This window comes from Scleropages formosus, chromosome 6 (genome assembly GCF_900964775.1).
Source record: "Scleropages formosus chromosome 6, fSclFor1.1, whole genome shotgun sequence".
NCBI classification, from domain to species: Eukaryota; Metazoa; Chordata; class Actinopteri; order Osteoglossiformes; family Osteoglossidae; genus Scleropages; species Scleropages formosus.
This window is the reverse complement of record NC_041811.1, coordinates 16087978-16115407: the sequence shown is the minus strand read 5'-3', so window position 1 is coordinate 16115407 and position 27430 is coordinate 16087978. Positions and strand designations below refer to the sequence as shown.

Below are 27430 nucleotides of genomic sequence, written 5' to 3'. Positions count from 1 at the left end.
GGGTACTGATATCTTGTGGACTTTGGTGTGAAACCTGCCACTGAACTTCAACTGACTGACCTGAGCTACTTCTCAAAAGTAGTGATCAATGTAGGGCCTCTGCCCTCCCACATCCAGGCACTTTCCCCTTCCCTGGTGAATCCTCAGGCCTATGTCCGATGTTGCCTTCCTCCACTCTCAGACACAAACCTGCACCTGCCTTCAATTACCATCTGAGCTGGTTACCCCCATGTACAACTCGCTGGTCGTAGCCATAACTGTTTCAAGATCAGAAGCCATAAAATCCACCTGCGATCCATCTTCCATCTCTGCTGTCGCTGACTCGTGGGGTCTCTCACACACACACACACACACACACACACACACACACACACACACACACAGGTTTTTTTGAACTGTATACCTGCATCATAATGAGACCAGGCAGACAACTGTCTTACAGCAAACTCATTACAGTAAATTGATAAACTAATTCAATCTGTCAAACTTTCTGTAATGATTATGTGCATTATACTAGAATCCCAATATACAGGACTGCAATTACCATTCTACGGTGTGCATGCTGGAGAAGGCTAACATTAACATCTATTAAATATGACATAATACATAGATGTGATCTTGATTATTGCGTTTTTATTTGGAAATCAGAACTGCTCCGTAACCTGACATGTGATCAGTATAGCGTGTTACAGTGCATTAAATTATAATATGACAGGATGACTTCCATATCAGATGGATGGTCTTTTTTGGTGCATTTGTCACCATGACAGTTAAATGCAGCAGTAGGTCCCGGAAGCTAAAAATATCCAGTACATAGAAAGAACAGATAGCTAAAACAGATGGATAAAAACTTGATTCATCTCAAAGGGAACTGCACAATAGACATAAGATTATTCATCATACCTGGAACAAGCTCCATCACAATGTAAATAGGCTGTCTTTGTGTGCAAACACCTATCAGCTTCACAATGTTTGGGTGGTCATACTGCTTCAGGATCCTGAGGAGAAAGACAACACAAAGTCATATTCATGCAGCACAACAAAAACAGGAACACCTGGAAATGCTAATGCTTTGTTAAACATGAACCCAAATGGATTGCTTACCGACTGAGTCACAAACAGCCTATCCAAAAAAAACTGTGCAGTTTGGAGAATACCGCAGTAATATGTGAACAGAAAATTTAAATACCCTACATACTTGCACATCTTCAGGTTGCTACTGAAACACATCAATGCAATTTTCTTACAATGGAGCACAAACAATGAGATCAGAAAACCAGAAATCCATAGCAAAGCAGACTGTACAATACACCTAGTTATTACTATTTACACAAGTTTCTCAGTGGCCCAGAAGTCTAATATAAGCAGGGACAAACTCTATGGAACAGTGGCTTAAAATTCACCTTGCAAACCCATCTGCTTCCGTTCATCGCCATATATCAGCTGTCCGCTGTGTTTCATTTGCCAACACATTAACTACTCAATGCAGAGTCAACATCATTAATAAATGGACACTACTCTTTCACTGGAAGTGTTGAGACGTCCTCTGACAGTGGGAAGAATGCAATAATGCTGCAACAACGCAGTGGACATGTGGACCACAAATACCGCAAACACCGCTCTGATGTTCATCTGTCTCTGGGAGGCCGATTGCTTTGTCTTCGCTTACTACACAGTCAACTAAACACACCAACTCTTTTGGTGCTAAGCTCACACCAGCAATTTAATGATACAATCTCCAAGGAGTTAAAGCATAAAGGGAAATCTACAGAAATGAGCAAGACACACAAACATGCTGTTCCACTGAGGACACAAACCACCAAGAAGCTTCCTAGTTAGCACATTCAGGACCACCGAAGATACCTTCTGTTGGTCAACATGATACGCAAAATCTCTGCATTCAGGTGGTGTGCAGGTGCATTGTGGCATCACAGGCTCAAACTACTGTCCATAATGGTCACTATAAATATCAAAGCCCGCACATTAAACACTGGGCCAGTAGGTACCAGAGTAGTTAATGACTTCAAGATACTATGACTGAAAGGTTGCTGAAATAAATGATAAATATATGTATGAAATAAATATCCAAGTGGCAAATATGGCTGTTTGTTCTGCATAAAGGCATCTAGAGTGTGCTTGTGTGTGTGTGCGCACAGAGTCCCTCACAGCGAGACACTGGGCTTATGCCATGCCAATTAAACTAGGAAAGGGGAAGGATGCTTTTTAAGGTGTCCACTAGGTCCTCAACTTACAACTACAATCAATACTGTCAGTCTGTTCATAACATGGTTTATCTGTAAATTTCACCACGACGTCACAATCACAAGTTCTTCTTAAATTATGTGCGGTTTAGATTTTTACAGAAATTCAGACACATCTACTATGAATTAAACATTTGATGTAACGCTTTTATTTACCCATTCCATTTTCATCAACCGCTTTTCCTATACAGGGTTTCAAAGCCTACCCTGGAAATTACTGTTTGTGTAAGGAACCCAGGAGGTGTGTCCTCCACAACAACAGGACTAAGCGTCTGATGAGAATAAAAATGCATTGTTTCCACAAAATTGTCTTCAGTGCCAACTATTGCCTATAAACATGAGCCATGTTCATTGCCATTACTCATCACTTGCAATCCAGTCCCGCTTTCCTACTCTGTTCGGGTGTGTTGTGCTGTTTGTGGAAATGCAGGAGAGTTTTGCTGTGCAACACAGAAATTTTAGAAAATAGATAACTGAAAAAATACAATTAAAAATAAACTTTAAAAAAGCTTGTATCTACAAAAATGTATAACTTGAATGTTAACTAAAGGACCAAGTATAACTGGCATGCTTTTGTGATACCTTTCTTTAGACTCCAAAATCAGCCTGTGGCAAGGGGGGATAACTAAAACATACAAAATAAAACAAACAGGAATACAAATATACCTTGCTTCTGACAAGAATTTTATCTTCAGCTCCTGCGGTAGGTCTTCTTTGCAGGTTTTCACTGCAACCGGGGTTTTGTCTTTCAGCGTCCCTTTATAGACTTCTCCAAAATTACCCTAAAATAACAATTACGATTACTGTCTTTCCTTGTATCCTTAAGGAATATATACCTGCAGTAAAGGTATCCATCCATTAAAATTGGCGGTGTCAAGTAAAAAGTGAAAAATGAAAGTGGATTCGTTACCGGATTTCACCCAGACATCATACTGCAAACCTGCAGCACTTACTTTCCCCAGAAGCTCCGCAAGAATGACATCCTCGTGGTTCAATATCCATTTCTTATCCTGGAAGAGGAGGGGGAGAGAGAGAAAAAAAAAAAATTAATTGAACATGCAGTCCCAGCTGCTTCCAACAGAAAACCCAAGAAATACTCACTATAATTTTGGCAATAAAAAAAAAAAAAAAAACACTTAAGAAATGAGCCGCATGACTCTCAGATATGTGACAACGTGTAGGCTGCCCATCTGTTAATCTCAGATTATACTGCTCCAGCACTGAAGGAAAGATCAGTGTATTCCCGCAAACCGGAAAGGACCAAGCATGCCAATGTCTTCCTCTGACAGAGGAGAAAAGGGGTGAAGATTAAGGAGCGCTAGAAAGAGAGCTGTCAGACTTGAGTGTAATGCTGCATACATGCATGCGTCACCAGCGTGACACTGTGTAGGTTGGGTGTGCCTCCTACTCGTCGCTAATGCCATCAGAGAGAAAACTGGATGGAGATCCAAAACCGTAATCTGCTAACCGACTGGCTGCAGGTCATGCCATTGCATGGCAGGTGGGTTCAAAGCTGGGAAAAATCCCATTTTCAGCAACAACATGTTGGATCCAATTGGAAATAATGGTTTCCAGACCAAGAGAAAGTGAACAAGCATGCAGAATAAGAAAACAGAACAGCAAGAGGAGCGTAAAGCAGAAACGGTATAAAACGAGGTATCAATGAGAGAGCACGTGAAGCAGGAAAGGCACTGAAGAAAAAGAAAGCACTAGGAAGTTGCCACATCTATAAAGGACACATTTTTCAAATTGGAAACAGTCCTGCCCTCAATTTGCTACAACAAATAAACAAAAGATAGTTTAATTTGGACTGAATCATACTTAAATGCAATCAAGCTTACATGTGCTGAATGTGATAAGTGCTAGTGCTTATATTACATAAGGCTCATTTACTTCCCTCATGTCATTCAAAAATCCCCCTTGAACCAATTAAACAGTTTGTTCTAACTATTGCTGTTGGCAAGCCAAATCCGTCCCGTTTTCCTTAATCCCTTAATGCTAAATGACTTGGGATGTTTTTTTTGCAAATACAAAAGTATGAACAGAAACAGAAAACTTTGCATTCCATATTGATTGTAGTCTTATCTCAGAAAGCTCAAGAATTTACTAATATTCCAATTTTGCTTTCAGCAGCAAAGCAAAAAGAAAGGAAAAGAAATGTAAAGCATATCTGCTAGTGTTTCTATGTTGCATAGGAAATAATCACAGCGTGGAATAAATACCGTTTACTACACACTGATACATTAGTAAGAGACAATAGGCCGACTTGATGAAACAATTACCTATTTACATATTCTGTATGACAAAGAAAAAATGTTGTACTTTCAAAAAAAAAAAACCCCACCACAATAAAGACATTACAAGCAATAAAATCATAAGAGCATTTTATCATATTTGTGACAATTAGTGCAGCGTGCCCACTTACTTTTCAAAACAACACAGCTGATGTAGAATACATGGAGGTCCAAGTCTGGTTTATAAAATTGTAGCTGTGAGCAGTTAAGAGTGATGTGGTCTCTCATATTAAATGTACATATTGCTATTCAATCTGTATTTTGTGATATGCGTTTGCTGCACTGCCAGTCCTGCGTACAGCCTTTGGAACAATGACAGCACCGTGTGCTAATCGGCACGATTCACACGTCCGTTAGCTGCGTTTTCTTCACCTTGTTATTATTGTCAAATTATTTGCAGTTTACAGAGGATAAAGCGAAGCGGATGTATCGTTACTGTCGTGATTTGGCACTTTGATAAAGTTTTTCCTCTGAAGATGTCTGTCAGTGGTAAAAGAAAAGTATGCTGTAAAAAAGTATACTGGTAAAAATAAGAAGCAAAAATCTCTGCTTAGGATGTTTTAAACACAAGACGTGTCAAATTCACAACGTTATGCAATACGGAATACACAGGTGAGCTGCAATATTCATGTGGGAAGATCGATGCAAGCGCTACAAATAGTGAAACAGAACAAAAACAGCACGGTAAAGGAACATCACTGTGGTATTTGTAGTTTTTAAAAAAATAAATAAAGATTACATTTAGCGGGGTTCAACGACAAAAGAATTTTTACAAATTAAACACGAGTGTGTGGAAAACCTGATAAGAGCAAATAACTTCCAGCTTATAGCGACTAAACTCATTACAGTTTACAAACAAACAAACAAACAAACAAACGAGTGTTAATGGTGCTGTGGAAAGATGGATTTCAGTCGAGTGCAACAGTGTAAGTGCACGTTCTTTAACAGGAGGACATGAAAAGAGTTTACCTTAACAACGGGGTTCAGCAGCACCACACCCGACTTCTTGGTAATCACTTGCTTTGACGTGTAATGGTGTTCTATTAGCTGAGGAATAGTGGGAAATCCAGTGCCTTCAAATCGATACTGGTTCTGGGGTATAGGAAAGGTACAAAGGTGGGAGGGACGGGGGAACCGCACACCTTAGATTAGCACCTCGAAACAAGCGGAAGCAGGAGAACACGACACCGAATGCCAGAATAAAAGAAGAAGAACTTACCGCTCTGGATTCTGAAAATTACCTGTTACACTTTCAACAAATAAGTCAGCGATATTATTCCAAAGCACTTGAAAACACTTTTACGGGCAACAATGCTGCCAAGACTCCACTTAACGCTTTAGACTGGCACTTCAGACCAAATGGCCTGGACACTAAGGGGGAATTTACTACACAACTGTAACTATGTGCTTTTAACTTCACTTATAATTAACACGAACAAACCACATGAGAGGCTTGAAGAACTGGTATTTCGATTCCGTATAAAGATGCATCGGCAGGCAGCGAGACGAAAAAATTTAAAACTGATCAACAGCCGCATTTGTCCCCTGAAAATAAGATGGAATTTTTTGAAATACCGTATTGTGTTTTGGCTATTGTCACAAAACCTAGCTCTCCAAACCTAAAATTAAGAGCAATTTGCTGTCATTTAAATTGGTCAGGCATTTAAATGGAATTTTCTGGTTACATCAAAAAGAAGGAAAAAAAAAAAACCAAATAAAAATGTCAATTTTACAATTATGTTCTTGTAAGGTTTTTTGTTCCTGTTTTGCATGGTGGAATATCCAGACTGTTAGAGCTCTTTTTTTTTTTTTGATTTACCATAAAACATGTCTCAAACTTGTCAGTAGCTGATCCAAACACACTCACGTACATTTGTGTAATAGCTGCGAATAATTTACGGTACAGAATCACGTTTCAAGCCTAGCGAAGTTTTTATGAAATGCTGCATGCATGATACTTGATAGGTAGTCTTGTAATGGAAATCCAAGTCTGGTGATGCGGACGAAAATTACGCCCTGACACCTAAAACAAGGCAATCAAGTACAACTGCAGGAACATCTAATGCAAAGAATTTGTAGAAATTAATAGGCAGGAGCACTGCGATCCCGCTTCCTCCCCATCGTTAATATTCAGAGGCAGCATATCGCTGCTTCTCCCTCTAGCAACACTTACGTCGGCGTACTGGATGATGAAGTGGCGCCGCTGTCCGTCGGAGAAAACAGAGAGCACGTATTCCCCAGGTTTGCCGTGACTCTCGCGCACCAGGAAGTCGCCCTGCTGCTTGAGCAGTTCCTGGGCCTCGATTCTAGGAATGGCACCGTGGTACCACTCCTGCTCACCCAGGGGCTTGTCGCTCGTAGGGATCACGTCAAAAAACTAGCAAATATTCAAAAAGAAAAAGGTAAAATATGTAATCTAAAAAAAAAAAAAAAAAAAAAAAAAAAAAAAAAAAATCTATTTTTACAATGTCAAAAAAGTCAAATTCTTATTCAGTTCAGGCAATTTGCATTATAATAATTTTCAAGTGGGAATCAATATACAAGCATTACATCAAATGTTCATTTGTGTGTTTTAATGGAACCGCTCAGAGCAAAATGCTTAAAACTGGCATTTCATTTAGAGTTTTACTGAAGCTTATCAAGTTTATTTGGTTCATGAGGTATACGGAACTTTAAATAACGGATTAATGGAATGCTGTATTCAATGTTCCATAAAAGAGAAGCCTAATAAGAAACCCATCACCATGCAAACTCTTAACTGAATTGGAAATTAAGATGACGACATCAACGTTAAAAAGACACATTCGAATTAAGGCAATCCACAAAGTCGTCAACTAATAAAGCCATTATGGCTGAAGAGTTAGCGATACTGTTGCCAACGGGATGCTGAGAGGAAATACTTACTGAGGAAGAGCTGAGGACTGACTTAGGGGATCGGATGATGCCGGCAATGGAATGGCGTAAGGTGTCAAACTTGGACACCTTGTCTTTTCCTTTGTCCTACAGGTAACGCAATCAGACATGCGAAACGATGTAAAAATCAACCAAATCTCATGCATTTGGCCAAATGCCACCATTTGTAAGTTTCAAGAAATTTAATGATGGTCCATCTATTTTCACTTGACTTTTGGTTTAAGAAAATTACACATATACTTGACAAAACCTTTCACAACCTCTTTTCCGGGGCAGGGTCACAGAGGTTCAGAGCCTAACTTGGAAGCAGAGGGTGTGAGGGAAATACACCCCTGTCACCAGTCCACTGCCCCTCACACACACCCTCTTGTACACATGTTAACTGCAATTTAGAGTCACTAATCCACCTGAAACATGTCTTTGCACTGTGGGTGGAAACTGGAGCACCTGGAGGAACCCCACATGAACACAGGGAAAAAATGCAAACTCCACACTGGCTGAGATGGATTCAAACTCACAGCCCAGAAGCTGAGAGGCTTCGCTACCTATTGCGCCACCTTAAAATGTATGGGCAGAAACACGGGAAAAAGCCAAATGACCAGAAGGACACTGCCTGACAGTACACTGCGGTGTAGAGGTGTTGTTATTCCCCATACCACCTCTCTCAGTGGGTTTATAGCAAATAATTAGGAAAAAGGCCTTTTCTGCTTTGTCTTCAATGCTTCTGAAAATAGCATGCACCAAAAAAGAGCATGTTTGTTTCAGAAAAGCACACTTGACCATTTATAGGATGGTTTTTATATACTGGGTGATTAATTGGCTGCCTGACATTCTTGGCATCATCGCCGTGGATACCAAGGTCTGTGGGACCCCATGGGGACAATCTAAAGCTTCAGGCTGATGAGATTGTTTCACATGGTGTGGATAATAAGACAGAAGAACCTTTCGCACATAAATGGACCCCGGGAATTAACAACAGTTAAACAACTCCTAATGAGATCCCTCCGATTCACAGAGCACTTTAACTCCAACTTTACTTTGACTTCAGAAAGGATGAATAAATTAAAGCCAGCTTCCTAATGTGTAAAAACACGCAATCCCCGTTAAACCGCAATCTACAGGCTTTTCACATTTCTTAGTATAATTTTTCCTTCTATGAAGTGGTACTGCAAAATAAAAATGGCATAAATAAAGTTTAAGTTTTGCATCCCACCAAAGACAGACTACATCAAATTTTGATGAAGAAAAAAATATATATATACATATCTGAAAGTAATTGGGATACAGGATAATGTAAAGTGACAGCACAAACATGTCACTGCCTCACTTCAGCAGGTTTCTAAAGCAAAAAAAATAAACGCACTGAAGCAAAAGTACTTTGTTTACTAGGTGACAGTTTGTTGGTGTTTATTCTTTTCCCATCATTTTTAAACTATTTGTAACATATTAGATGTTTTGAGGGGGGTGCGGTGGAGCATTGAGTTTGGCTGGGTCCCGCTCTCTGGTTCGAGTCCCGCTTGGGGTGCCTTCCGACAGACTGGCGTCCCATCCCGGGTGTGTCCCCTCCCCCTCCAGCCTTGCGCCCTGTGTTGCCGGGTTAGGCTCCGGTTCGCAGCGACCCCGTATGGGACAAGCGGTTTCAGACTGTGAATGTTTTGAATGCTTGCCTATTTAATATCTTGCGCAATAAAATGCATATAGAAATTGGTGCTCCAAAACCATTTTCCAGTCGAATGAAAAGTGTCTATACTCTTATTTTGTATCAACGTAAATGTAACTGACCACTTTCTATGGTGATAGGAGCAGATGTGCATAATAAGAGGTAAAACCTGGAACTAGTCTTTTCCAAATTGTATTATGCAAACTTTCACCAAAGCCTTGATTAAATATTTCATTTATTGAATCTCAACAATGATGCAAAGAGAAGGCCTTAGTTTTACTAAAAGTAAGACCCGTTTTAGTCAGGTATACCAGTACACACTGCAGACAGGCACTCTGCAGCAAACCTTGAATAACCGCGTTACTATAATTACTAGGAAAAGACGACAACGAGTCAAAAGGGGACCTGGTTCAGCTCCACCTTGTGTCGTTTGCTTTGTGGGACAGACTCTGGGCTCCCTTACACAAGTGTTTCAGAAATCCTCAGTGTACAGTGTAGACACACTGCCCCCTGTAGTCAGTACGGAAACAGCACCGTTACTGCTGGTTTCCATCATGTTTTCCGTCACTGCTGTGGTCACTTAGTTTTACTTTGTTCACGTTTTATACAACTACAAAAGTGCACATACCGATTGCAGCCAAAGCGTAGTGCAAATTTTTATTAATTTCTCATGATCACACCGCAGTCATTCATAGCGGAATATAAATGTACTATAAACAAATTAAGGTTTTACCCACTTAAAAGGCAATATTTCTTTTGCAGTAAATGCTCAAAAACGGCTCTACATTTGAGCTGTTCATTTAGCCAAATGTTCTGGAAAGATCTGTGCAGATTCAAAGAATATTTCTGTAATGGCTTTATTATTTATAGACGGAAGAAAGAAATGATGCGATTTAATCATCCTATTCATAAAAGTAAATTGTGCGGCAAAAAAGCTGTTTCACAGTGATGCTGAGTGGTACACCAGTACTACCTCAACCTCCAGTAACTGTAAATCTCTAAAAACCACTGAATTGTGTATTTATTTCCAGCTTTTTAAGTAGTTTGTTTGTTCCTCTGGCATTTGCTTTATTCTGTTTGTGTAATGCTTGGACTTTTAAGAATTTAACCCCCCTTTTTTTTTTTTTTTTTTAAAAAAAAAAATAAAAAAAGGTTACACTGCTTTCAGTTTTGGGGTACAAATGGTCCAGTGAGCGACGTGCTCACCATGGAGTTGACAGAGCGCGCATCCTCCTCGTAGTTGACCACAGGTGGCGGCTCCTTGCCCTCGTTCTCCTTCATCTTCTGCTCCAGCAGCTCCTTCTGGGCTGTCAGCTTGGCTTCTGTGCAGCGCAGCAGCTGCACAGTCTGCCTCAGCTCCTCCAGGGACTGCTTCTGACTGAGCAGCAGCACCGCACTGGGGAAGGGGGCACAGCACCGTGTATCATGTTACTGCTGAAAAAGGTTTCATTTACACCTGAGCAAGACCCCCCAATCAATAAACATGGTCCCCGTCATTTTTGGTGAGCTGGAGCCGTCGGCAGGAAGAAGATACGAATAATGCAGCAGCTGGTGATTTACTTGGAATGCAGCAGCAAAGTGGACACTTGAAGGAAACCCAAACAAACAGGGAAAACATTTAAAGCCAACACGGACAGAACTATGGCCAGATTTGGAACCATAATCCCACATATATTTAAGTGCTTAAGCAACGTTATAGTCCCTTTCTACAAACCATGTAAACCATGTACAAGCAAACAACAATTATTCACACTTAACCCAGGCCAAACTGTAGACAAGGAGGCTGAACACATGTGAGGCTGGACCCAGGAGAAACTCCCACCAGGTGGCATCACACTCCAATATGTGAAAAACAAATATGTTTACATACATGACTCATTTACTTAAATATTTATATACATATGCAAAATACTTGTTTGTTCATAAAGCTCTTTGGTTTCTTAAACACTGAAAGACTGCAAAATAATTTTAAAATGCATCTACACTAGTAGACACTTAAAGTTGCAGTAATTTAAAGAAAAATATGACTGCAGGACACGGTGACTGTTCGGCGTACAAGAACTTGGCTGTGCAGGGTGCCGAAGGCCACAAAACCAAATGAGAACTAACAGTTACAGCGAGGCAGGAACCGTACTGAATAAGTCCATCGAGGTCCTTCCTTTATGAGAAATTATTCAGCAGACCTTAAAAAATGCAGCATGTCTGAGCCTGGGCTTTCCACCAAATACAAACAGACAGCACTTGGTCCATTGTGACTGCACACAGATCTCACTTCTATTTATGGAGAACGATCTCCCCATCAAAGTAAATTTACCTCTTTTAAAAAAAATTTAAATTTTTTTTTTTTTTTAAATTACCATGAGTCACGGAGGAAAGGAAGCCCTGAGGCTTTCCTGTGTTCCTAGCTATGAAATAGCAAGACACATGGTAGATAAATGAGATCAAATGCATTCAAGTACACTGCAGACCTCAGCCTGCCATCGCAGAGTGTCTAAGAGTATTAATGTACAGCTAAAAATGCTCATTCATAAGTATTTGAGTGCTCTTAAATAAGACCATCTCAAACCTCCAATAATCAGAGCTCAATGTTCCAGAACACTTGAGAAACCATGGCTGAGAATACTGATTTACAGTACACCCTCACAGTTTGGAATTATAAGTCAGCAAAAACATATTTATGGCTGCATCACTGTGTTTGACTTTCAGATGCTGTTACAGAACTGGATCTTCATTATGGTCCGCATCACTAATGTAAAGCACTCCAAAATCAATTGTGTGCGCACTACTGTGAAATTAGAGACACTGAAATTTCAATGAACGTGACCTGTAATGGCCTACTGAATAATTAATTTAAAAGAAAAAGGCATGGGAAATTAAGAACATACTCAGATTTCTTTTCACATGTCTTGACAGACTCCTCAATCTTGCTCTGCAGGTCCTGCATGAGATCTTCTTTCGTATGCAGGCTTTGCTGCGTGAGGGACAGTTCGTCCGACGTAGATTTTAACCTGCTCAAAATGAAGCGTTGGTTACAGCCAGCTTATATACGCAACGGCGCAAAACCATAAACTGTAAATGCAGTAATCTTGAAAACTATTCTATCCTATTTTCATCATACTTCTGCAGTATGTTTCTAATTTCTACTTTATTTGTATTGCCTTATTTATCTTTTCTATCAGTCTATTATGGACAGTCATTAAAGCATTTCACTGCACGTCGTACTAAGTACGGTTGTGTATGTGAAAACTTCAACACTGTAGAACAAAGACAGCGAAAACAAAAAACAAAACATTGTTATGGATGTCAAACCTTTCAACAGTAAATCAAAACTTTATCTGAGCCCTTTCAAGCACCATTTCTAGTAGAAACGAGTTCAACAAAACAAATGCGCTCACACTGCCTGTAAACTGTCTGCAGTTAAATTATTCCACTGGATCTCATTGGCCTGCAGATTCTCCGTTTCCTCCAGTAGTGTGACATCAAACTCCACTCTTGGCTCTCTGACTTCCTGTGACCTGGTGGGGAAAGTTTTACTTAACGTTCATGATGTTTGATGACTCTTTGCTTGAATGGAAAAAAAAAATAAAAAAATCCGACATGCATAATCACGATCAAACAAAGCAATGCTGTAAATTTGAAAGACAATAATACTATGTTTGTACAGAATTAGCATCAGAATTTGTACACTCCAAGGCAGATATGGATTTCAAAACGCACATCTATATCTCACGTACCTGTGGGTTTCAATGAATTGCTCATATTCTGAGAGGGGGTCAATTTGTTCTATGGAGGTATGAATCTCTTTGTGAACTTTTACTATTTCATCAGATAAAAGGCTGGTTATTTCACTGTATTCCTCCAAAATCCCCTTCCTGAAAAAAGAAGAGAACTTCAACCCTGTATATTTGTAAGCCCGAATACAAAAAAAAAAAAAAAACATAAAAGCAGTAACAATCACATCAAGCAAGAGCACTCAAAAAACAAAGAACATGTGAATTTATTCTAAGGAAGGCTTCCTTGCACACATGTTCACCTCTAGGAAGAGCAAGAAGCGTTTCGCTGAAAATTTAAACCACTAATGGTGTGAAATATTGAAACATTGGTCCCCCCCCCCCCCCCCCCAAAAAAAAAAAAAAAAAGTCCAACTGGACCAACATGTGGGGGGGCACTTCAATGTGACATTTAAAATGTCACTCAAACTCATGTAATACTGGACATCTAAATTAGAGCATCCAATATTAAAAATTTGAGTCGTTACGCAAAGCTACCTGCTTAGATTCCAACCTTTGGCCTGCTTCAAATTAATAGAAACCCCTCGGTTTTGTCATCTCACAACTAGTACAACCACAGCTGAGTTTACAATCCTTTCTTATGCGGAGAGGAAACAACCAAAAAACTGTGTGCTCTGTCTTAGTAACATTAATTATAAAAACTTAACCCATTATTAGTAGCTCAGTGTCTTACCCTGTAGCTGTTATGTACATGCCCAGCTATCAGGCACGTATCATACCAGTCAAGGACAATTATTTCTAACTTACATCAAAGATCCTCCAACATTAACAGAAGATGGGTTACCGAGAAGAAGTTGCACATACACACACAGAGTCCGAAACCGCTTACCCCAAGCGGATACTGGAGCAATTTAGAGTAGGTACCTTGTTTGAGGGTACTACAGCTGGAGATTAAAATTTAAACCTGTGACCTTTGGGTCCAAAGACAGCAGCTCTAACCACTTACACTGGTGGCTGCACACAGTACTGCTATATTTGTTATATTACACAACAGCTACTAAAAGGCTGCATGAGAACTGTATATGACAAATGCGTCGGGAGAGATTAAAATATCTAGTGATGTAGACTACTGTCACACGGCATCAGCAGATACCTCAGATAATACCAGTAGTGCATTTCTGTCACTGAACTTCCTTTCTCTAGATACCTTCATACATACATTGATTGTAACATAGATTATGTGAAACAATGCTAACAAGCAGGTGTCTTTTAAAGGACTTCACTTTCTTTTAAGAATGGGCAAGAAAAACCCTGGTTTGATCATGATTTTATTTTATTTTTTAAAAAATTGGGTTAAAATGTCATTCTGAACTGGATTCTGCTCAATGAAAGCTGCTTTGGCTTGTAAAGCGTGACTTTAAACTATGGCCGAGTCAGATCGCTCATCTGATACGAGGTGATCTGGCACCTTAAAAGACAACTTGACACGAAAGTAAGCTCGTGACCTGTATGGCAAATTGCAACTTGTCACTACTGTGAGAACTGCATGGAGCTCGCCTGTATTCGCGTTACGTCCAACAACCGGGTGGCAGAACAAGGTTCAATCTTGCTCCAGTGACCGGTACTACAACCAAGGAAAAAAAAACAACACACATTTGTTCACAGATGTTACGGTATACTTAACTTCACATGTAAAATATGGTCTTGCTCCATAACACACATCTGTGAACAGACAAAGCCCAAGATGCATCTGCTTCCCTGTAGCTGATGGACTGAAAGACTGAACTTCGACACAGGGCTGCTGCATCATTGACATGCCATACAACATGGTTTGAAAAAGTGTGCTCTTTGATTTGACACAAAGCAAAAAAAAGTGGAAATAACCAGACAAAAGTATGGTTTCGCCCCTTTTTCAGCATGGCAGAGATCTGTCTTTATATAATACCAGAACGCCCCTCTTTGTCGGAAACATTGGCATTACTTACTACAATAGTTCAGAGTTGCACTGCAGCAAAAAAAAAAAAAAACTTTCAGTAAAAAACCTGAAATCACCATTTCCTTTAAAGAATAATAGGAAATATTAAGCTTTCTGGGTTTACCCAGATTTATGAGTACAGAACAGATGTTCAGCAAAGATGAGGACAGGAACGTTGTTCTCCATAGCGATATACTTTTTGCATGCAATACCAGTCCAAAGTTTGAGTACACTTGCTGGAAACTATTCTTGTAAAGCATTTTGTTAACAAGTTCCAGCAATAAAACCAGCCACCATGCCTTCCCAGCTTTTGGCACACTGTAGGTTACTTTGCTTTCACTCTTCTGTCCAGTTTGCCCCATATAAATATTGCCCAGACTGTCCAGGTGGACTAGCACTTTCCACCGGTACTGTATGAATCAGAATCAGAATGAGCTTTATTGCCAAGTATGTTCACACATACAAGGAATCTGTCTTGGTGACAGAAACTTCCACAGCACAGACAGAATGACAGTGACAGGTTGCAGATGAGAAGATAGAATATGTGAATAAAGGATAAAGTATATATAAAAATATAAAAAGTACACAATATACAAAAAATAGTCACTAGACATATGTATGTACAGGTATGTTCTATACAAATGCAAGGGAATGTGAGTAAGACATGTGATAAATAGACATAATTATAAATATAAATAGCGTTGTGTATTGCACTGGTTTACTCTCTAGGGGGGATTTAGCTGTTCATGAGGTAGATGGCCTGAGGAAAGAAACTTTTCTTGTGCCTGGCTGTCCTGGTGCTCAGTGCTCTGTAACGCCGTCCAGATGGCAAGGGTTCGAAGAGGAAGTGGCCTGGATGTGAGGGGTCTAGAATGATTTTGCTAGCCCTTTTACCGACTCTGGACGAGTGCAGTTCTTGGAGAGCTGGGGGGGTGGGTGTGTGTGTGTGTGTGTGTGTGTGTGCGCGCGCCGTATGTAAGCAATTACTGCACCAGATAAGAACCAGTTCAGAAATTGGCCCACCACTCGTCTCAAAAAGCATCAGTGACATGCTTCCAATATTAACGTCTTGCTAGGATTGGACAAAAGAAAACTGTTAGACGTTTCCACAAGCAAACATTATAACGACTGTTCATTTGTATATTCCACATTCTAATGAAGCTGGCTCTTCCAGCATGAAAATATGATACCAGGAAAATGCTCCAGGGGCAACACTGTAAGAGGTACTGTCTCCTACAGCCCCTAGCAAGGCAGTGACATAATACACGACAAACATGACTGCTATCCATTCTTATGCGCTCAGGTTGATAGACACACGGACTCCCTAAACACCTTGCACACGCACCGATTCGTATTAGACCAGGGAAACAATTTCTAAGGATTGTGTTTCCAAACAGATTTAATAAAAGGGCAACAAGAGGATCTTACATCACAGCAATATGCACTATGGGGGGGGGGAGGATTTAACTTAATCATAAAAAGAACCTTTGTTAAGGCAGTAAAGCAACAGGCCTACAGCAGGATTGTGAGAAGTTTAAAGTTCTAAGTACAATGTGAGGTTTTCCAATTGAAGGCAAGACCAAAATCTTAATTCAGATTCCTAGCAAATGATAGCAATATACAATAAGAGTCAAGTGTTAATGTTATAAATGCTGCACAAAATATATTTGGGTAAATTTACCCGCACAGTTTTTTTTTTTTTTTTTTTAAATGAAGTGTCACTAATCAGAGTATCACTGGGGTATGCATTTTAGGAATACCACATTTATATATCACAACTGATTTCACAAGAGAATAAGATCCTTCCACACAGTCTTCAGGCTAGTAAATAACTGACTTGATTTCAAAGTCAGACCTACAGCTCTGTTTGTGTTTCAGAGATACGAGATGCACTGTTAAAAATGCAGAGCAGGTACGAAACAGGCCTCTTTTAGCAAATTATTGTGCTACTTTAGAGGGAAAAATGACTAACCTGAAACAATTAAAGACCTTGAGAGATGCCCGGGGTCACTGTTGCACAAGGGACAAATCAAGTGCTACAGCGGGTGACGTCAGCGAGGGCTACAGGCTCACGGAGACGAGCTTTGGCAGCAATGCATGCTGGCAGAATAGTCCTCTCCGTCACTTAAAGTAATCAGTCTCGCCTGCTAGCAATTTAGCCACAGCGCAGTACAGAACCCGGTCCAAGCGAGGACAGACCTTCACAGGCACGTCACATTAATTCAGAGGAGGGCTGGGAGGATTAGCTAAGTGTGCTGATCTCCCGGGGCACCGTAACAGGAAGTTGCTCTTTTACAGACCCAAAAGCATGATTTAATCCGTCTGCCAAAAAGACCAAGGTGCATAATAAGCTTTATTAGACTTTGCGGAATGTACGTTTATTCCCCCCCTCGACGAGACTTCTCAGCAGTTCCCAGCTTGGGTTAGCCTGCTGCCAGCAGGCTGTCGTCAAACCAATTACAGGAGCATCACAAAAATATGGGCTGAATGAGTTGTGGGTGGTACCAAAAAGAGGTCTACTCACAATGCACTGATCATCTCCTCCTGCATCTTCTGCAGCGAGTCCAAGAGGAGGGGCAGCGTGGTGTCATGGTACTGCTCCTGGTGGAGCTGGGCACTCCTCACCGCCAGCACATACTGGTTGTGCAGGTTGTGCAGCTTCATCGTGGCCTTGTCATAGCGCTCACGTGCCTTATCGGTCTCCTTGCCTGCACAAACAGGCAGAATCCGGGGGGGTGGGGGGAGACAGACAGTGATTCAGAGGCTCCATCGGTCAGCCAAAGCGTAAATCCGTCAGTCTGTGATGCACCGAGTCGATTGGTCAGTGATTCAATGAGTCAGTCAGTCAATCGATCAATGAGTCATTCAATAAACCTGCGAGTGAGAGAGTCAGTGAATAGTCATATGCTTTGGGTTATTTGATGGCGATCAAGGAACAACATTACATCACATTTACTCATGCAGCTGATGCTTTTCTCCAAAGCGATTTACAACGTTAGGTTTGTTCACCGAACTACTGACAACCACCGTGCAAATTGTGCAGCGGGTCCGTTTTTACGGGAGAAATTCGGGTTGTGGAGCTCGATCACGGGTACTACAGCAGGGGTGGGGTTCGACTGCAAGGTGACAGTTTTAACCACTGTGCCACCTGCTGGCCCATAACCGATGCATGTACAGTATACAACCATAGTTACTCTGCAGAATGCAAGACGATTCATAAAAAGACAAAAAAAACCCACACAAAAAAAAAAAAAACTTATCTTTTTGCTTGGAACGGTAATTAATGCTACTGACTGAGCAGCACTGCAGCATCTTGCAGTAGATATCATCTATAAGTCCTGTTTGACTTCCTCTGTAAAATGTACAAGTTTTTTGTCTGCTTTATAGCTATTATGCAAGCCTGCAGCAGTGGAAGTGAGACACACTTGACCATACGACAGCATGAGAAATGATTACTGGTTACTCTTCTTATATACCACTAGCAAAAAGCGAGATGTAAGAAAGTCACATAAAGCCGTTTCATAACAATGCAGATACTGAAGACAATGTAAGGTGGCCAGGAGTCAAGAGATGCACTTCTGTATCTTGGCCACTGAAGCTTATGAAAGAGAATAAAGAATCAATGACTAAGAAAGAAATCATCAAGAAAGAGGAGGAGTAAAAGCTGTTTAACTCCCTTCTGCTGCAATTTATGGTGCTCTGAAGCAAAACTTCAGGGGAAATTATGGTGTCTCGGCATTCTCCCTCCCTGACATTTACACTCTGCAGAACAACGAGAGTCAGGCGAGCGAGTTTATCATGGGGTGTACTTTTAATTGCTCACAGGGCTCATGGCAGCAAGGCAGCAAACGAAGCATACGGCACCTACCTACATACATACATTAAGTTGTCCCGCACTTCTCTGTATAAAACCACCGGCAACACTACTGTGCAGGTAAATGAGCGCAGAACTACTTCTTTGCAATAGGGATCAACAGCAAAACATTTCCTGGTCAAACAACACAACTCCCCGTTCGGAGAAAGCTGGTCTAACGGAACAGGAACTCAATGAAACTGTTGCTGGATCCTTTTTATTCAGAGCTCTTCAATGAGTTCAGTAACAATGTTCCATCAATGTTTTAGTAGGATCAAAACAAAACAGCAAACAAGTAACTGAGCTAAGTTTTTATAATAAAAAAAAAAAAAAAAAAAAAAAAAAAAAAAAGTGCTACCCATCTGTTTCAGTTCTGTCTCTTGGAAGCCTGGAAAACATTTTGGAACAGCAGCACATTACCTACAGAAGAAAGAACACACTATGCTACAATAGTTTAAATAAGCAACTGACACCAGCGTCTGAAGACCTTCATTCAAAGATCACTGACAGAGCAGCACGCATTATGTAACGGAGCTGCACCTGGCCATAGTATGCTGAGCTTCAAGTTTGAAATATCTCCAAAACAATTTGCATATTATTCAACAGCTTTTATTTGCTCTCTAGGTGCCTTTGTTCAACATTACAGATTACAGAACTGCATAATTTACCAAATCAGGTTAACTCAAAAGAGTAGAACCTAGGATTTGAACCAGCAACGTTCTGGCCACAAATTAGGCTCCTTAATTGTTTTGCTACTTTCTCCAGAATGTATTGATTCTCAGGTGTATATATGTCATGTATCAGACATCTTTTTTCAAGGTAAAGCTTGTACTTTTATTCTTTTGCCTGTATATCATGGTTAAACTGGGGGGTGGGATGACAAAATAAACGAAAAACAGCTGCAAAATAAACACCATATGAAAAGGAGTTTAACTAGGCCACAAGTACAAACAAAGCAGCAAAGGTGAGTCATTCAACTGGATTCCAGTTAGCAGTGTGCCTCAGCTATAAGAGGTCTGACAATTAGTCAATTTGATACGAAAGCTGTCAAAGCAACACGAGGCATCAAACGGAGTTCCAAAGAGACCAAACAGATGGCGCCTAAATTGCAGGTGCATCAGTCACAAAACTGCACAATTATTTAATGTGCCAAATGGAACGGTCTCAAAAAATGACGACGGCATGTGACAAACATGGACAAAGCGAAATGGCAAAGAGGAAGAGCGGTCACAAGTGGAAGATCGCCGACAGGGATAGATGGAGACCTTGTAGGAGGGCTGCCAAATGACACAAAAGCACAGGAATTGATGGCAGGGCTGCTGTTCGGAAACCGCTTATATCAAAGGCCAATGCGGGATGCATAACGTAGTATAAGGAACACAAAACCTGGACCCCGAGCGCTATTGTGATCTGATAACTCCTTCATCCTATTTATTGCATCTGGACTGGCCTACCAATTAGTTTCTTGATATTAATATAGTGTTAGGTGTTTGTTATTTTGTCCACTCTATAGATAGAAACAGAGTTCTCAAATTATACTGCTTTATGTCACCTAACACCTGGGAAAAACACATTTTTGTAATAAGTCAGTGCATGTATATTTTACTGTAATAAAATTTCAAAATAAGAACACCAAACAGAATAATCTCAGAGAAAGTACACAATTTTAAAAATGGGTCACCTTCACGGATCCTAATAATCGAACATCTAATACTGAGGCAGAGGGGAAAGTTTAAGTGAACAACAACACAGTTTCATGCAAGTTGTCAGGATAATTATTCAAAAATTAGTAACATGCATATGACAGCAAGTCCACAGACAAGTTAGTTTATTTTGAAAAAACAAATTTTTTTTTTTTTTTTTTTTTTTACACTTACCAACTTATCTAAGACCAATCTTACTTTCGATAAACTTTAAAAAATCTGAATGTTTTCAAGAGAAGTCTAAACTTAAAATGTTAGGTGACATCACTGTCAAAGTACAGTATGTTTACCACCAAATGTGCAGAAAGGTAGAAAAGGAAGGCAAGTAAAACAAAAAAAAGTCTCTGAATGAATGAACAAACAAAATGAATGAATGAGTAAAAGTACATATTCACCAAATTTGTCCTTACTCAGTGCAAAGTAAACATATTGCTGAACAAAAAGAACACAAAATTTGTGTCAAATGCATTCTGAACAACAAGCACATGTAAAAAGAACAGTGGAAATAGCTGTTTAGTAGGGTATAAATGGAGACAGAGCATGCAGGGTCAACTCAACTGAAAACTAAACCACTTAATCATAAAATTATAATTAAGGACAAGAATAAATCTTACCTGAAGATTTAAGTTGCTCCTCTGATTTTAAAGTAATCAAAAACAACAGTCATAACTCCTACTGACACTAAACTACATGTTTCAAGTGTATTTCAACACATTTTCATGATGTCGTCAATGAAATTACAGGAACAATGTTTAATTAAATATTGTTTCGTGCTACAACGACATGTCAAACATTCCTTCGGCTCCATAATGTCAGACTGGAATAGAGGACACATTAGAAATCTTACCTTTTACAACAGCTTCTTTGAATTTTTCTTTGGCACAGTTGGCATCTTTTGTTAATTGTCTATATGTGCCTTTTAACTTTTCCAGATCACTTTTTGTCACCTACAGGGAAAAAAAAAAAAAAAAAAAAAAAAAACCATCAGTACTTGAGTCAGTCAATTTATTTTAAAAGCAGCATTTCTCTACTTAAAAAAAAAAATAAAAAAAAAAAAGCTTGAGAGAAAAGTTAGTCTTTAAGCAAGACAGTGATCCCAAGCACACAGTTCAAGCAAATTTATGTTCTACAGTGGCCCAAAGTCCTTTTTCACTATCTGGGGGGGGGGCCCCATCAACCTGAAGAATGTTGATCAAAACTGCCTGAAAGAATAGGCCAAAATCATTCCTGATCAGTGACCAGTCTGGATATTTACCCCCAAAAGACATAAAGCTGTAAGTGTAGCACAAAGTGCCTCTACCAAGTATCAGTGCGACTGAAACATTTACCGAAGGACTGTATTTCAGTTGTGTATTTAAATATTTAAAAATATTTCCATGCATAAAAACAATGATGTTTTAAAAGCTACATTAGTTTCAAAGTTCTGGAAAATTTTAAATGAACATTTTAAATTTCAATAAACTGTCAGTGGAATGAAAGGTACTAATGTGTTATTGGTGCTCTACCATTCATCTTGTGGAGCTCAAACATGCCGACCCCCCCCTTCCCTACACTCATATTCGGAGCGCAACCATGACGTAGGTTTCCTTGACAAACAGGTACATTCCATGACAGCTCTTACCCTCCTATTTACCATGACAGGTGCAGACAGGATGTGGCGCTGCCCTACTGGAATGCATTTCGTCCAACCTTAAAGGCCATCTGCTCAAAAGGGCTCTGCTGACAAGTATGAGATTTGCTCTTATGGTTTTCTACACCTGCCATCACTAGTTTTGACTGCAAAACCGCACCAGTTAATCCCATGCTCATGGTACAGATAAAGAGAGAAGCAGTTCGGCACACACACAAACGTACACAGGATGTCCATCATATACAGAAACATTTCACAGAAATGTGTCAACTTCACATGCTGTAGTGAAGGCAAGTGCAGGTTCACTCATGAAACTGTCAGAGTAAAGCATAGTAAAACCATGTTAACTATACGGAAACAAAGAAAACACACATCGCACAAGTCCAAAGAAGGTGAAACAAAAAAAAAAAAAAAAAAAACACATTTGAACAGATGAAAGTACACACCTTATTCATCTCTGACTCAATCTGCTGGTGGATACTCTGGTAGCTTTTCTTCACCTGCTGCTTGTCCTTGATCATCATACTGAGCCGGTGCAGCGGACCCGAGTTCAGGTCTTCAGCGTGGGACTTCATGATCTTGCTCAACTGCTCCGTTTGCTGTACTAGGCTGGCCCAGGACTGGGGACAGATCCAGGAGATCAGTCTCTTCTCGGGAAATGAGATGACAAAGCTGCCGCGCAACAAGCCGCATGTGCAACACATTTGTATGCCTCTTGTGCCTCTATACAGCTTTATTTTTTTCCATCCATACTGTGTTTATTTATATTGAGAAAAAGGCAAACAGTTTGGTTTTACTTTAGTGAACACTATTCAAAACAACACATCCCTATGAATTATATTTAAAAAAAAAAAAAAAAAAAAACCAACAACCTCAACCAGAAGAAATTACACAACAGGTATACGATTTCCTGTGTTTCTGACAAAAATGTCCAAGGAAAAGAATTCAAGAGCACCAAACTGCACAGCGAAAGATTACGGAATCCAACAGGAGTGTGCATTTTCATCCGTTTTGTGCACTTATGGTTCAAAGGACACATAGAGGTATTTGATCCTCAGACATAGAGTAAGTGTCTTGCAGCCTTGGTGGTTTAAAGGCTCTTAGCTTATTTGTACCATGAGGGTGCAAGAGCTTTGTGTCATAGGCCTGCTCCCTGGACCGCATCCAAACTGCCCTAATTGCTCATGTAGGGGCTGCTAGAGGGAAGGCATGATACAGCTGGATTTCGAACCCAGCTCCATACTATGAGGCACAGAATTTGGCAATGTCTCACTGGGCCCAAAACATTATTGAAGAAATTTTTTTAAGATGGAGCAAAAAATTTCAGCTGTCCTCAGGGTCGCTTACCAAGACCACAGAACATCCGGTGTCAAGATCAAAAGCCTCTGTACTAGAAACAGACAAGCGAGGTGCTAAAAGGGGCTGTGATCCAACAAAAGGCAGAGAAAGTCTGATGAGACATGACTAACATTCTTGTGAGAAGAGATAGCCCCCCCCCCCCAGCCAGTTTAAGTATTCAAAGCACACTGGCCAAAACACCACTGATATCTGAAACAACTCTCCTCAGATCCAGAACTTGGAGCTCTTGACGAAAGCAGCCTTTGGCTCCAGTACTTTTAAATACCATAACTTATACTGTATGTTTTATGATACCGGTTTTCCATGTTTTGGCTCAGAAAGAAAGATTTAGAACAAACACACTTGCATTTATTCATTTAGCTGATGCTTTTCTCCAAATTGACTTAATGTTAAGTTACTTATTTACCCATTTGCACAGCTGGAGAAATTTAGGGTAAGTACCTTGCTCAAGGGTATTACAGTTGGAGGTGAGATTCAAACCTGCAACCTTTGGGTCTAAAGGCAGCAGCTCTAACCACTACGCTACACAGCTGTCTTTTTGAGCTTATGAATACAGACAGAGACGCACACAGATTTAGAAATCACTTAAAATACAGCATGTTCTGATGCTAAATGACATCTAGTAGTCTGAAACCACCCATAAGATCTTGTAAATTCTCTGCCGCTTGCAAATCCAACCTTTCTGGGATACCTGTACAACCTAAAATGCTCAGAATTAAGTTAAAACTAGTTGTTAGGCCAGTGGTTTAGTACTACTAGCGACAGGCAGCTGCATGGTAAGGTGGGAGGCTCACCTTGGAAACGTTGCTGACGTGGTCCACCTGTCCGACGCTGTCGTGCCTGTCCACATTCTGGCTGATGTTGAGCAACAGAGACGCATACTCCTTGTCGCTCTTCACCCGCAGCGTCATGAAGCGCTTCACTGTCTCCAGCAGCTTCAGCTCCCAGTCCTGCAGCTTCACCAGGCCCTCATGGGAATTGCGCAAATCACGTCCAAAGCCCATCTTCTCTCAAAAGTGTGCCGTGTTCAGGGAAAACAGGGGAAATCTTCAGGTCCGCATGTCCTTAAACTAATCGGAATAAAAGGAAGCAAAGCACATAAAGCTATGTTACATGTTTTCATACACTCCCCCCCCCCCAACTACATTCAGTACACAGGCTCAAGTTTTTACCATCAGGTTATCACTACCAGGCCATCATATTGCCTTCACATACATTGCTAAAATGTGAGTCTTATGTGGAGTGAAAGCATTCTGCAGCTCTGCATCCAGCTGTTAACCAGCAGTAAACTGCACTCAAAACTAATGGGGCTGCAGAGCTGGATTAATTCATTTCACTTCCACAGTGTTTACAGTTTGTGTCTGGTATTTGTGAGTGATGGTGATCACATGTTTATGGGATGATTAAGTCAACAACTGGCATTGAACAGCAGTTTTGTGACAAAGTATTTCCCTTTTCGGTCATTTGTAAAGTTTTAATTTTACTGTAGCGAGCTCAGTTAAAATAAGTATTTTATAGCTTTATTATAGTTAAATGTTTAAGATTTTCACGTAACCCATTACTTCAGGTACATCTGGATAATGTTAATTTATTGACAGTGAGTTTGGACTTATTGAAAAAGTGAATTTATCAACAAACCATGTAACAAACAGATTTCTGGTCCAACTCTAGCATGTAGCACAGACTAGAACAATTAGTTTCTCTGCAGTGAAACTGCTGTTCATGTATAAACTCTTTCTAGCTCAGAAAAGCTGGACAGTATGAGAAATACAAGGTTCAAGGGACAATGACACAGGCAAAAAAAAAAAAAAAAAAAAAAGCAAGCTTCTGACAGTAATTTTTGAATAGGGGTTCTTCTCATTGAAAAGAAAGAGCTGTGTAGAGCTGCCTCCCTTACAACGACCTGCAAGCCCAGTGGCTGGTCAGGGAGTGGGGTGGTGGGGGGGTGAAATGTGTGACTCTCAACTTCATGCTTGTTTCAACAAGGGCGAAAAAAACCCAGCTGAGACAACCTTAGCTGCAAAATGTTGACCAAAGCAATGAAGCTCTTAGCTTGGCACTGAAGTACAGCCGGAGAAAAATATCCAGGAAAAGGCAAGTTAAGAGTAGGACACATTTTGGAAGTTTTCTCCTCTTGCGAAAACAAACATGCATATGGCCATTTAGCGAGTATGGTGAAAATATGCATTTAGTGTTAAAGCATTAATGGCATAAGGTGTGGAAGAAAAAAAAAGAGCAGTCACGCGAGGTCATCGTCGTCTTAAGTATGCGGCTTTCATGTAAACCGGAGAGACCCGTCAGCCAGGAGGGTTCATGCTTCTCATTTTTATACCATCAGCAATCAGATTACCAAACAAAGGGTTTTTTAAAGATGAGTCAGACTGAAGCATGAGTGTTAGCCATGGTGGAGACACCATGCATACCAACGGCAACCACTCACCAGCAGCGAACAAGGCGGAGATACCGTCAATCAGCAGCATATATACTGTACGTTCCTAAAATAACCAAGCAGCATTATGCAAAACACTAGCAAAACAAAGCTTGCACTTCTCGTTCCAAATGTGTTTGACAAGCAAAGTATAAACGTCATTATAAAACAAGTTCTCTTTTTTAAAAACTATTAAAATTATCGTTTTAGTTTTGTCACCTGTGGTTTAAAGGGACTAAATACATCTTTACAGGAAAGAGAGCCTCTTACACAAAAAAAAAAAAAAAAGTCAGCAGACCACAGTGACTGCACCCCTTGCCTACAAAGCTGCCTGAAGAATAAGATGCCTCTTATCACAAGATATTTTATCCACTGTAACCGAGATAGCTCTGTACTAATAGTTTGAACATATTTTCAAATCATACGTGTGTTCTTCCTTCAAGAACTGTAGTGTGCGCCAAACTGTAAGAGACTGATGTGTGTTAAACATCCTGGTGTTTGAAGCCAGATCTCACACGGTCACTATTTAACAGGGCAACTGTCAAAAAATAAAGACAAATGTTTTCAGTTGTGGTCTCCAACTCTCCACTTGTATATCCAGTATCCTGCTTAACCCTTACTGACAACATCGCACCAACAAAATTCATTGAATTCTGCAGGTAATGCAAGCCTACCTCATTTCTGAATAGCGCTACAAAATTGCACCCTAATAGAGATGTTACATAAAATCTGAATAGTTCCATAAAAAAACCTCATGCCAAAGACCTGTAGCAACATCCTCTGGGTATGACCCCATGACAGGTACCAGCAGACGAGCAAAGAGGAACTAATTTGTGGAAAGAACATTTGCAGATTGTTGGTTTGAGGACTTGAGTACCAAAGTAACACAAGGAAAAGTGTGAATCATATCCTTGGTTATAACTGTCTACAACAGAAACAAAAAAAAAAAAAAAGCAAAAGAAATACGGTCAGCATGGTTCTAGATGGTCCACCCATACAAATGCTGACTTTCTAATGCTGGTTCATCCTTCAATACTGAACAAAATTTTAAAAACGTTACTAAAATGCAGCATTTTAAAAATACCGGTATCATTTCAGTATGTAAACCTCAAACAGTGAAGTCTTGCGTCGTGTTTCTTGCAAATCACAGGGTCGATGACGAGAGAAGGGGAGGAGAAGAGGAGAGGAAAAAAAAAAAAAAAAAAAAAAAAAAAAAAAAAAAAAAAAAAAGATGGACTAGGCACCAACACAACAGCCAACATTTCCCCCGTCATACACGTGTTTATGTGGCTTCAATTCTTTGTTCATCCATAACGTCGCATTTGCCTCTCACTGTGGTCTTCTCTGCTAATCTGCTTGACGGACGGCTCTTCACAAGGGTCAGGGCAAAACCAGGTAGAAAAATCCTACCTGGAAACCACATTTTCTATCCCACTGTTGTCTTTTCAACATTCGCAGCCACCGCACTAAGGTTTATTCATATCAAAAACTTTTTCGGTGCCCTTTCAACTATATATTCAGGACATCATGCAATTAGTGACGTGAATTTTTGTTGCACTCTCCATATTTTTCCATCCTCATTGTTGAACACCTTTCTTGGCTTCTTAGCTGACAAACGAAAGC

At 40.1% G+C, this 27430-nt stretch overlaps 1 protein-coding gene across 2 annotated transcripts in view; it reads right to left on the bottom strand.

Moving 5' to 3' along the window:
- The window catches only part of fer (fer (fps/fes related) tyrosine kinase), a 43149-nt gene that overhangs the window by 7628 nt on the left and 8091 nt on the right, over positions 1 to 27430 (bottom strand). The window contains exons 3-17 of one of the 2 annotated variants that reach the window (XM_018744818.1): positions 24174 to 24449; positions 22467 to 22640; positions 21238 to 21337; positions 21005 to 21025; positions 17359 to 17542; positions 12863 to 13000; positions 12524 to 12643; positions 12014 to 12136; positions 10335 to 10524; positions 7460 to 7555; positions 6729 to 6932; positions 5525 to 5647; positions 3215 to 3271; positions 2928 to 3043; positions 904 to 998 (exon numbers count right to left, since the gene is read on the bottom strand). In XM_018744818.1, coding sequence (XP_018600334.1) covers positions 904 to 998; positions 2928 to 3043; positions 3215 to 3271; positions 5525 to 5647; positions 6729 to 6932; positions 7460 to 7555; positions 10335 to 10524; positions 12014 to 12136; positions 12524 to 12643; positions 12863 to 13000; positions 17359 to 17542; positions 21005 to 21025; positions 21238 to 21337; positions 22467 to 22640; positions 24174 to 24383 — 1951 coding nt within the window. In that variant the 5' untranslated portion in view covers positions 24384 to 24449. The remainder of the gene's footprint in view (positions 1 to 903; positions 999 to 2927; positions 3044 to 3214; positions 3272 to 5524; positions 5648 to 6728; positions 6933 to 7459; positions 7556 to 10334; positions 10525 to 12013; positions 12137 to 12523; positions 12644 to 12862; positions 13001 to 17358; positions 17543 to 21004; positions 21026 to 21237; positions 21338 to 22466; positions 22641 to 24173; positions 24450 to 27430) is intronic. The other variant, XM_018744819.2, reaches the window with a different exon arrangement.